This window comes from Pyrgilauda ruficollis, unplaced genomic scaffold (assembly GCF_017590135.1).
Source record: "Pyrgilauda ruficollis isolate IOZ18807 unplaced genomic scaffold, ASM1759013v1 scaffold133, whole genome shotgun sequence".
NCBI classification, from domain to species: Eukaryota; Metazoa; Chordata; class Aves; order Passeriformes; family Passeridae; genus Pyrgilauda; species Pyrgilauda ruficollis.
Genome location: NW_024511766.1, coordinates 341,437 through 353,693, shown reverse-complemented (window position 1 = coordinate 353,693; position 12,257 = coordinate 341,437). Strand labels below are relative to the sequence as shown.

The 12,257-nt window shown below is 54.2% G+C and overlaps 1 protein-coding gene across 1 annotated transcript; it reads right to left on the bottom strand.

Annotated features, from left to right (window-relative positions):
* Positions 1 to 476: 476 nt before the first annotated feature.
* On the bottom strand, positions 477 to 8,945 carry TNMD (tenomodulin). Its single transcript, XM_041459266.1, has 7 exons — positions 8,898 to 8,945; positions 8,643 to 8,777; positions 5,365 to 5,505; positions 4,470 to 4,571; positions 2,573 to 2,726; positions 1,189 to 1,361; positions 477 to 686 (listed from the first exon to the last, which is right to left on the bottom strand). The coding sequence occupies exons 1-7, from the start codon at positions 8,943 to 8,945 to the stop codon at positions 477 to 479; spliced, it is 963 nt and encodes a 320-aa protein (XP_041315200.1).
* Between the last annotated feature and the right edge of the window lie 3,312 nt (positions 8,946 to 12,257).

Sequence of the window (12,257 nt, the reverse complement as noted above, 5' to 3'; positions counted from 1 at the left end):
GCTGCTCGGTTCCTCAGGGAGCTCCCTGTGCCAGCTCCCTGGGCCTGTGCTGCAACAGCTCCGGAGGGGACTGGTGGCACCCCTGAGCTGCCAGCAGCCACCGCGGAACGCGTCAGAGCAGGCAGGGACAGAAGGTCAGGACACGCTGAGCAGCAGCCGGGAGGACAGCAGAGCCCTCCGCACGCCCGCACCCGAGTCACGGGCGCTCCTGGAGGCGGCCACGCCATTCGATCATCCGCAGAGCCATTAAGCATCAGACCGAGACGAAACGACTTTCCTTTCTCTTTGCAATCGCTCATACAAGACGTTTATTGCTGGCCTCTCGCAGCTCAGCTGGCTGCCGCGCCGCCGGCCGTCCCGCAGCCCCGCGGGGTGCGGGGTCGCGGCGGCAGCGGGGCAGGAGCAGCGGCTGGCAGCGCCCGCTGTCGGTGCTGCCCGTGTGCCAGCCGGCTCCCGGAGGGTGGCAGCGGGCACGGCTACACCCTGCCCAGCATCCGCGCGATCCACCAGTTGCAGGGCATGATGATGCGGCAGATGACCCTGCCGCCCTGGTAGCAGTAGGGGTAGGGGTAGTAGCCCAGCAGGGGCTCGCAGACCCGCCGGCAGTAGCGGTTGGCACGGCGGCACTGGGCACAGCAGTAGCCCCGCTCGTCCCACAGAGGGTGGAACTCCAGCCCGTTCTCCGACTGCCGGGAAGAGACGGAGTCAGCGGGGGCTGTGTGGCTGGGGCACCCGGGAGCGGGGACAGCGCAGCCTGGGAGGGCACTCTGGGCACCCAGGAGAGGAGCAGGGCGCCCCGGGACATGGAGACACCCAAGGGTGTGCACAGGGCATCCCAAGCAGCACAGCCGGGGCACCCCTGACCATGGCCAAGACAGCCCAGGACGGTGGCCAGGGTGGGGTTCCCTCACTCCCATAGGGCAGGGCAGCCCAGGCTGGGCTCCCTCACTCACTCAGCCCATGGTGGGGCTCCCTCACTCACTCAGGGCAGCCCAGGCTGGGTTCCCTCACTCACGCAGCCCATGGTGGGGGTCCCTCACTCACACAGCCCAGGCTGGGTTCCCTCACTCACTCAGCCCATGGTGGGGCTCCGTCACTCACACAGCCCATGGTGGGGGTCCCTCACTCACGCAGCCCATGGTGGGGGTCCCTCACTCACGCAGCCCATGGTGGGGGTCCCTCACTCACGTAGTCGTTGACGGGCAGCTCCTCCTCGGTGAGCTGCCGTGCCCGGCGCTTGGGCCCCGCCTGCGTGTCCTCCTGCCGCTCGTGTTCGCTCCCCCCGTCCAGCCAGCTCTGGCTGTCTACCAGCAGCTCAGGGTCTTCTTCTTCTGCCCCTTCAAGGTTGGCCAGCTCAGGAGCTACAGGGGGAGCCCAAATGTTGCTGTCAATAACCACGGAACAGGGGGACAAATGCAGCAGCAAGAATTAATGTCTCTACCAGAATTTGGTGCCAAGGTACACGAAAAGCCCACTGCAAACTAGTGCTCCATTGCCTCCTGCTCTCAGCCAGCCTGGGGCAGGGCTGAGGGAGATGCTGGCTGGTTCCACCCCCATGCCCATGGGTGGGTGCTGTTGGCTTCTCCTGCATGGGGCTGTGGGTGTGCAGAAGCACATCCTCCTGGTGGGTTCTGCTGTTGGTGGGTGGATTTGTAGAGCCCCATCAGAGCAACATGATGTGGGGCAGATCATGCCCAGCTTCAGCTCTCTTAGCTTAGGAAAGAGCCACAGCAGCAGTAATTTCCTTTGCTAGGGAAGGTGCCAGACAGCCTTGGGACACTGCTGTCCTGGCAAAGGCCTTGGATGCACCTTGGTGACCCAGGTGGACTCACTGACCCAGGACACTGCTGCAGGAGGGTCTAACAGCAGGGACAAGGAGGCAGAAAGGGGACAGCAGTCGGGGCCACCAGCCTCCCTCTGCAGCAGGGAGCTGTGGTGCCCACCTGCCCTCCAGAGCACAGGTGAGCTGGCCTGTACCTGTGAGTGATGCCATGTGCCTCTGTGGCTGCAGAGCAGAGGGAGTTGGCTCAGCAGGGATTTTTAAACTGGCTCATTCATCTGGAAGTGGGTTAGAGAGAGCGGGTAATTACACCAGCACATCTCAGAGGCCACAACCTCTGCGAGGGCTCTGTAGTGAGCAGCTGGAGGTGGCAACCCCGCCGTGTGATTTAGATGCAGATGTCTGCTCACACTCTGATGTTCATGTGGTGACGAGAATTTAGGCGTCCCAGTTTCCAGCAGCGCGGCTTTCTTTGCAGGTACAAGGGATTATTTTTTTTTTTTTGCCCTTGCTATGAGGAGGGTGGCCACTCTGCAAAGTGCAGGGCGGCGGGGAGCTGGCAGAAACAAGTGCTTTGTAGAGGGAGTCTTCAGCCCCTGCTATTACCTTGGCCATGATCTCCTGTGGTCACGGGAAACACGGTGTTCATGACTGAGATGTACAACAAGGCTGTGAAAGTGGGTTCCCACCACGTCACAGAGGGGGACATGGCAGGGGGGCACAGGTGGGTGGCAGGGCTGTTCCCACTGAGAGGGCTCATGAGCCCCGTGGGGAGGAGATGGCTCCTTGTACCTGCTATTGGCGTGGGGTGGATCCAGAAGATGGTCACATTTTTGCAGATGTCAAAAATTTTGGAGCCCTTCAGGAATTCCTTGTTCTGAATGGGCTTTTCCCCAGGCACCCAGACCACAGACTGCTCAAAGTAGGTGGTGGTGATTTCTTGTCCCTGGAAGAAGAGCAAGACATTACCCTGGCGTGGTGACACACCCTGCCCCCAGCACTGACTGCTTCTCCTCCCCTTGGCTTAGATGCACCTCTGTGCTCCCAGAGAGCAGCTGGACTTCACCTGCCTTGGCTCGTGGGGCTCACGGGACGCACACACAATACCCTGACAGCCCTCAGCACCCTGCTCTCCTCTCTCAGTTCATCACCCAAGACCCTTTTCCTGCACAGTCCCCGCTATCTGGACGAGCCTTCTGGAACCCCCTTAGTCATTCAAAACACAACATTAAAACACCTCTGCTCTACTTTGCTCCTAGGATTTAATTCCTCTCTCCTTCTGCTACTGATTTTTTGATCGAACACTTTAATTTACTCCTCACAGAAATTCTTTGCACGGCTGTGTTCTGTAATTTATACCACATGTCTCTGCCGTTGCATTAGGCCATGGTGTGTTTTGGCAGGCACTTAGGGAGGGAGATATATAAAGATTATGGGATGGGTCTGTGCTGAGCTCTCTGCCAAGGCAACGTTGTCTGTGTTGGTGGTGGTAGCCCATAGAGCAAGCTGGCAAAAAGCGTTTTTCTCTCCAGAAGGCTTCTAGAGCTGTATATCTCTTTTATAGAGTTTTTCCTTACGGCTTTGGGAAGTCATAGGAAGGAGCCAACACAGCCTGACCCAGTCTGGGTCATTTTTGGAGTGTCTGGTGGAAGCTGCAGGGTCAGGAAAGTGCTGCCTGCAGGACCTGGCAGGGTGCAGGCTCCAAGAAGACATGACTGGAGCTTAAATCTACATTTATCTCACTGGGTTTTACATTTCAGCTCTCTACCCGGGGCAATGTTCTGCTAAAGCCTGGGAAGTTATATCCCTTTTACGATGGTAGCTGAAAAGATCTATTAGCTTCTTAGGGCATAATCAAAGAATCGGTGTCTGGGAATTTGGGTCATGATTCAGGGAAGTGTTTCTGCCCACGCTTCATTTCAAACACGTGTCCTGCTGGCTTTTTATCTGCAGCAGCTTCCCTAGAGGGGATTCAATCTGCTAACACCCGTCCTCTTGCAAATGGGGAGGCAGGAAGGCTGTGCCACCACCAGGGCCTGGGGATGGGGACAGGGACAAGGGACCACTGCTGTCAGGGACTGAGCTGTCACTCCAGGCCACACTGTCAGGGAGGGGTTAAATCATGGAATCCACACTTTTCTCCATGCAGGGCGTGAGGCTCCTTGCAGCAGGATGCAGGAAGCAATCAGGCACATCAGTGGGATGAAGGTCCATGCAGGACAAGGAAGTGGCTCCAGCCTGGTGCTTCCCACCTCTCAGGTCTGCATGCCAAGAGTTTCCTCAATTTGCATTTCTTAAATGTGGCTGCTCTTTAAAATCCCTTATTTCTGCCTCATTCTGTTTGAAAACATGAGGCTCAAACCTTGGAGAAAACAATTTGATTGACTTTTTGGTGCCTGCTAATCCTGAGCTGCCTTACGACCTTTCGACTACAACAGGATTATTGTTCTTGATCTCTGCTATTGTGCTGAGAGGCTTTTGTCTGTTGCTTTCTAATCCCGTCTCTTTTCACTTGTTTTCATAAGCAATCCTCTGAAATAAGATCAGTTTATGAAGCGATCACAACTCATTATTTCTTTATTGCACATCTCTGGGAAGGCTGGAGCAGATGGGAAGGAAAGGCAGCCCCTCTGCCAGGGAGAGGAGTGGATTTCACAGGGCAGAGGGGAGCCCTGTTCTATTCACCTACCTCAAGCTCAGGGATCTTGGCCTCTGTCGTCTCAGGCAGAACTTTAGTCTGAGTTTTGATGAAACATTTTTGAAGTCCCACAAAGAAGATGCCGGTTATTCCCTACAGGATCAAAGCAAACACCCAAAAAGCAGTCAGGGCAAAGAGGAGGATGAATAACCCATTGGAGGCAGGGTACAGCTGGAGGAGGAAGGTTCAGTCATATTTTTCCTGTTGCTATTTTTGTGCCAGTTCCGTTCAGCAGCAGTGCTAAGATGCACTAACAGGTTCTCATAAGGGATATTGCATTTTATGGTGTGGGAGAACTGGGATTTTTACAAATATTTTAAGGCAGGTAGTCATAAAATTTTACTCTACTCCTCTTCTCCTGATAACTATCATGAGCTCTCATTATAATAAATAAAAATATGCAGATAGCATCTGACCGTTATGGTTATATGAATGTTCAGCCCCCAGTTCCTGCTAGGTTATTAGCTCAAAATTTTGCCATATGTCACTGCACAGGGTATTTCCCTACAAATTTTAATTAGGTTTCATAGAGAGCCTTCTTCAGTGTCATGAGGTTTTAATGCTCTTCAGACAGACAAATGCACTGGGCTCAGATAGACTGATGATCATTGCATTCCTTTGCAAGGGTAAATCCAATAACTAGCTCTGGCTTCTAAGATGTATTTCACTGGAACTGAAGCGCACCACTATTAAATACTGGTGGAAGCTTATGTAGGTAGCACATCTCCTTTCCTCTGAGAGCATCCCCAGCGTGTCTGGGTCTTGCTCTCCCTGATGCAGGAATAAATAGTCCTGGACTTGCTCCAGGGACTCCACAGCGTCCTGCAGGATCCCATCAGTCCTGCTGCAGGACTGCAGGCTCTCAGGGACAAGCTGCCACACTCACGTTTTTGAAGTCATGGATCTCCAGGATCTCCTCACTGCCATTCCCGCTGCTGAAGGTCTCTGTCCTGGCCAGTGGGTCAATCTCCATCACAATCTTCTTCCTCTCACCGTTGCTGAAGAACGTGTGCTCCATGTCATAAACCTGGGAGGCCAAAGTCACACAGGGGTCAGCTCAGCACCCTCTGGTTTCACAGGCTGTCCAGTGGGCAGACAGGCTGTGCTGGGTGTGTGACCACCACTGCTGGGACCCTGCCATGGGTCTGGCTGCTCCCTCACAGCCCAGCTCTGAGCCAGGGCAATCACCAGGGCAGCACGAGGGGAGGCAGCTCCCAGGCAGGAGCCTGGGCTGGGTGAGAGGGCAGGCTGCAGCCAGGATGAGGGTAATGTGTGCCAAACCTGGGAGAAGATGCTCCTCACACACCTGCAGCAGGAGCTTTGCCCCAGCTCAGCCTTTGCTGGTGCTTTCTGTGGCATGAACGTGGTTACATCCCAGGCTGGACTGCATTCCTGAACCCACAGGTGCTTCACTCTCCCTTCTCCCTGCTTGTCTGCTTGTTGCACACTGCATCCCTGGCTGGTTTGCTCCATCACGGTGTCCCCAGCTCACCTGCTCCACCGTGTCCTCCCCAGCTTACTCACTCCATCTCTGTGCCTTCTGTTTCTCCTGAAAGGCAGAGGTAAGAGCCTCTCTCTGCCTGGAGGAGATCAAGGATTGCCTGCGGATCAAAGACCTCCTCGAGGGCTGCTGCAGAGCTCCGGGGCGTTAGCAGCCGGCTTCCCGGCGGCGCTGATCCCCGGGGAGCGGCGCCGGGAGCAGCAGCGCTCCCCGCTCGCAGGGGCTCGCCGCACGCCCCAGCCCTCGGTCCCTGCGGATGCCTGACCCTTACAGGATGAGTAGTGGCAGATGCTATTTGAAGCACAAAAACGATCCTGCTGGCGCGGCGAGAGCTGCCGGGCCCTGGGTAGCCTCTTTTGAACGGTGCTGCGTGGAAGGGGTTCTGCAAACCCCCTCAAGTCCGCGGGACAGGGAGCAGAGGTGGAGGCACAGGGATGGCAGAGCCCTGTTCATCCCACGGCATGGCCATGGACCAGGGCAGGAGGACTAAGGAGCTCTGCCCTTAGTGCCAGCCCAAACCCCCTCTCACAGTCCCCTGGCGCCTGCACATCCCTCCCCTCGGCGGTTCAAAGCCTCTTAGCAGTGCTCCCAGCGTGGGTATCCCCTGTTTGGCACCCACCTGGGTGCAGGACAGCCTGTGCAGACAGGAACTGATGGGAACATTCACCCCTGCTGAAAGGTCAGAGGAGTGATGTGCGCCTTGGCAGCCACGGACATCTCCTCTTGGTCTGCAGGAAGACTTTGTGAAGATATACAGCTCTCCATGGATTTTATGATATGGTAAAACAGTCTGAAGCCTAAAATGGGTGGAAGGCTGCTGGTTTGACTGACAAAATGCACACAGTGCCATAAATCATTTCAAGGAGGGCAGGATCCCGGGTGGCACCTTACCTTCAAGTGCTCCTCCATTTACAGAGAATGACTTTGGCCAGCACAGCAGCCAGCTAACCCACTTGGGCTTTGCCAGCTCTGTGCTGCTCAGAGAGCTATGAGATGTTTTATAGGGCTAAAAATGACACTTGCTGGTGAATGGTTGAAATATGTCCCTCTGAAGGCTGTGATGAACCCCTCGTTAGCTGAATCATCAGCTGTGCTGGCTGGAGGAGGCTGCTGTGCAGAGGGCAGAGCCGTGTCCAAGGCCACCCCGCAGAGCAACAACTCTTCTTTCAAGTTTTTTTCCACTCTCCAGTTACAAGAAGGAAGCTTGAAGGGTTTCATGTTCTTTAAAGAGTTTAATTCCCCTTGGCTGATATTTTTGAGCGTTACCAACTTCCAGCCCCCCTCCAGCCTGTTTGTCCTGAGGATTCCTGGCCCAGCTGGAGAAGCCCCATAGCCCCAGGGGCCGGGCAGCGCTGGGCTCTGGGAATGTCTGTGTGCAGCTCTGCTGCAGGAACAGCTCTGCTTTCTCGTGACCTCACACCCTGCTTGCCTGCCCATCAGGTGCATGGACTCCATCCTCCACCAGTGCCACCAGTGAGGACACCAAGGGCCGGGGCTCTGGATGTCCTTTCTGAGGCTGTGGCATTGTCTCTGCTTGGAGAAAACCGCCCCTCCAGGGGTTAACTGCCTCTTCCCCTCATGGCTGGCATGACCCCTGTTTTTCTAGGAACAGTAGAGACTTTATAATGGTCTTGGCAGGATTCTGGAGGAACATATGGCTTTTATTGTTTTTCCTTTTATTTCAGGGGGTATTTATTTCTATTTGCTGATAAGAAGATAAAGTTTCCACCGAGCAGGGTGCTTCCTCTGCCCGGCAGGAGGGTGGCCTGGCCAGGCTGGAGCAGCTCCAGGAGAGAGCAGGGAGCAGACTGGAGATGCCAGCGTGGGAAAGAGGCTGCCTTGGCTGTGCACAGGAATTTTGGAGATGTCCTTAAGAGCCAGCAAAACCCACTGATGATGGGGTGCAAAGCGGGGCCTCCTGGAGGAGCATGGAAATGCGAAGGAAAGCAGGATGAGGGGCAGCAGGCAGGCTGTGGGTTTCAAGGTTAAACTATTCACTTGGGGTGGGGATAAAAAGGGTTTTGGCAGCACTGTCAGGGTGCTGCAGCGGGCAGAGACGGCTGGGGAGGCACAGCCCTGCTGCCACCCCGACACGCTCAGCACTCACAGCAGCACCCGGCTGCAGCTGGGAATAAAGGAGCCCAATCCAGTTAGCAGGAGCTCCTCCAGAAGCTAATCCGTCTCACCGTCCCTCACATTGCAGACACATTAAAGTAAGAAATATAATCCGTGACAATCAATCACCACTGCGTCCTGGCTTTCTCTCCTCTTTATGCGGTGGCATAATGACTTTTCCACCGGTTTCTGGCAAGATAATTGAAATGAAATGGAAAATATTTTCTTACTTGTCATAAAATTTGCTGCCGGTGAAATAAGAGAAACTTTAACTCTTCATGGCGTAGCTCCCATCCCCTGTAATTGTCAACTGGGGAAAGAACGCGGTGACAGGGGAAAAAACCAGCCTGCATAAAGTAAAAGCTAGTTATGAATAATACAAAGATTTTTAAAAGTCCCATGAATACCTGTGGTCTGAGAAAATGCATTTTGTGAAGTTGCCTGGGTTTTGGAGAGCTGTTAGAAGTTTCAGCGAGCCAAGGGGAGGGGGACAGCTCCGTCTGGGGAAGCAACGCTCTGAAATGCCGGATCAAAGAGTTTTTACTTACTTTTCTGGGTGCTGGGTTCCAGAGGTACTTGACACCAAAAAATATCAGAATAAGGGCAAGGAGCAGCAGGCTGAAGAGCAGTCCGCAGAGCTGGTACCTGGGGCAGCTCTTCTTCCGCGGCTCGGCCGCCTCTGCCTGTCCAAGGAGAAGGCAGCGCTAGCCGGGCGTGCCGGGGCTCGGCGGGAGGAGGGCACGCACGGCCGGGCACTCCTGGCCCCGCAGGGGTGCCGGGGGCACGGCAAGCCATCAACTCACGTCCAGAAAGCGGCAGTGCTCCGGGCTGCGCCCAGCCGTCCCTCCCATGGTCTCGTCCGTGTGCGAGGAGCCAGCCCGCTCCGAGGTGGAGTCAGGGAGCCCCGGCTGCACACGCGGTGGGAAGGCACGGCCACGGCCACCCCCACGGGGGGACAGCCGGCTGTCCCCAGCGCTGCTGGCTCCACGGGCTGGGGGCTGTCACACACGGCCAGGGTCACGCTTCTCCTCTGATCTCTGCTTCTGCCCCACGCTTGGGCCCATGTGCCAATGGCTGGAGGTGCCCAGACTGCCGGTGCCCCATGAGTCTGGGGACAGGGACACTGCTGCCCTGTCCTTGAGTGTGGGGGAACAGCCCGGCAGCTGCCACTGGGGTCCCTGCATGGCAGGGGACACGGCATGGCAGGGGATGGCAGGGGACACAGACACGGCAGGGGACACAGCATGGCAGGGGGACACAGATATGGCAGGGGGACACAGATGTGGCAGGGGACACGGCACGGCAGGGGACACGGCACGGCAGGGGACACAGACACGGCAGGGGACACGTGTGTGCACACAGGTGTGTGTGCCATGTGCAGCCAGGTGAGCAGGCTGTGCACGGCCATGCAGTGTGCCCACGTGTGTGAGAGCAGCAGCCCGTGTGTGGGGCGAGGCCTCAGCTCTCCCTCTCGTGTACAGCCTTACCCCAAAGTCAGCCCAGCCAGGAATTTCCTGACTAATTTTTTTTTTTTTCTTTTTTCTATGTTCAAAAATTTCCATTGGTTGAAATCGTAGCATTTCTTCATGGAAATGAACCCATCTTAAGAAAGGCTTTCAGAAATCCAGCGTGAGGTTTCTGGTCTGAACAGGATGAGGCTCCCTGGTGTAGAAGAGCTGGCATGGACTTTTTTTCCAAGCTGTTTACTCTAATAAAAACCCAAAGTGCATCATGCACTAATTAAAATTGCACTTTAAAAAAGAAAATCCACATCGAATTTTGCTCAGGATGAGAAATGGAGAAAGAAATTGCTTTTAGCAGGTCTGGCACTGGCTTTGTGAGCATTGGGATGTTGCTGCCTGCAACCAGGGGTAAATCTTGGAGGGACAGAAGTGGAGATGCTGAATAGCCTGGGGAGAGCACGGTGCACATGTGTGTGCTGAGGGCTGTGCCCTGGGGTGTATCTGCTCCCTGCAAAGGGGTTTGGGCTCCCTGGCCCCAAAGCAGCAGGAGCTCCTCACCCCACAGCCCCTCAGCAGTGCCAGGGGTGTAAAACACACTGGGCGGGTTTAATATTTGAGATGGTAATAACAGAAGGGAATCATACTGACAAGGTTATTTGGAGGAAAAAAAAAACCCACTTTTTAATGGAAAGCAATCACAGGCAGCCTTTGAAAACATCTAAGAGGTTTTGGAAATCTAAATGCAGCAAATCTGTGCAGACACCAGGTTTGTCTGTCTCCACTTCCCACCAGAAAGTTCCATCTCGGAAGCTTTTGTCATTCACTGGAAACTCAAGTATTTGAAAACATTTTCTTTTCTTGTCAAAATTAGAGTTTCAGAGGAAAACTTTGGAGCAGTTCTGCTGAAAGATGGTTCTGATTACAGGAAAGAATTACAGCAGTGCTGCTAAGCAGACATAATTGATCAGCAGATCTTCACCATATCCCCCACTCAAGGCACAGGAAACACTGCAAATACCACTCATAAAGCAAATTAGGCATTATTATTTTATTACTGTTGTAAGGTAAATGTCAAGCTTTTTAATGGCAATCACTGTAACTCCATCAGGAGCCGGGTGTCTGAATTAGCTGCAAGAGGTGAGCAGCTCCCAGGGCTGGGAGTTACTAAAACTCAATAAATACCACAGGCCCCTTCCAGGCTGGCAGTGCCAGGGATGGAGAGGGCAGGGTGGGTGGTGGGGGATCCTGTGGCTGGGCTGGAGCCCTGCTGATCCTGCAGAGCTGGGCACGCTGCCCAGAGGAGGGCTGGGGGCAGTGGGGTGGGCACTGCCCGCACACCCACGGGCACAGGGGCACACCCAGCCCCAGGAGCTCAGCACAGAGTGGGCTGGCCCCACGGAGGGCAGGGAGCAGGCTGAGAGCCCTCCACACTGCTGCTCTGCACAGAGAGTGTTCTGAATAGCCAGCCTTGCATCAGGGCTCTGAGAGCAGCAAACCCCTCTGGGTGTCCCCCCTCTGCACCTCTGGCTGTGCCACAGCCACTGGACTCTGACAAGGAGACACATGGTTGGCATGCAGAGAGGGGCAGAAACTGCAGGATGGCACTCATGAAAATGTTGGGTTTTTTTCCCCCATTCCCTAATGCTCTGGCTCAGACTTCAGGGTTTTAGAGGAGAAGAAAAAAAAAAGTATTTTTTATGAAAAGACAATAATTTTGGGGGAAAACTTCTTAGTGTCCTTAAGATGACAAGCAGGTTCTCTGTATAAAAAGCAATTCTGATGAAAATCTCCCATCAATGCTAATGGAGAGGGAACAATTACTAATTTTCCATGAAGCTAATGAGAGCGAGTGTATATGACAGGGGAGAATTTAATCTGATGTGAACTGAGGAAGAGAAGCAATACTGATATTAATGTGTGACTAATTGATACCCAGAAGAACATTTGAAATGATTAAAAGGCATTTGATTTTTATACAGGACAATAAGAGGCTCATTGGCTATGACTGGTGCATCCTTTCAGTTTTCTACTCCGTGTTCCAATTTGTCCAGAAAAATCTATCATATCTGCAGCGTAGCTTGACTGCCGCATAAAATTTCTGTGCCTGGAAATGTTACACCAAGAAATTCCTCCTGGACAGCACAAAGGATTGTACACGCTGTGAGCGGGGGTGAGTAGCCTGGCAGAAATAAAATAGGTCCCCAAACCACTAAAAAGTAGCTCCTCAAAGCAGTGGGGTTTGGGCTGCAGCCTCCAGCTGAAAGCCCCTCGTGATTAATATCATGCTCTTTGTTATAATGAAAAACCCATTAAGGTCAGTGGCAGCATCTCTGAGCAGCACTAAATTGGAACGATGGAGACAGTAAAGTTAAAAATGAGCCATAATATTAATGTGGATAGTGAATTAATTGGGCAATTCCATAGGTAGTAAGTAAATCATATCTTTTACTGTAGCACGTGGTGCCAGGCAGCTCTCACTGCTGGCAGTGGTGACACCTGCTCCTGGATGGGGCCAGAGGAGCAACACAGAGCCACAGCACCCCAGGGACCCCTCTGTGCCCACCTCCACCGCAGCCCTTGTCTGCCACGGGGAGATCTCTCAGTAGGGAAAATGCCTCTTGCTTTGCTCTTTTTGGTGCTCCAGCCCCAAGCACGTCCTGAATGCTGGCTGGCTGCATGGCTGAAGTGCCGCAGCCCTGC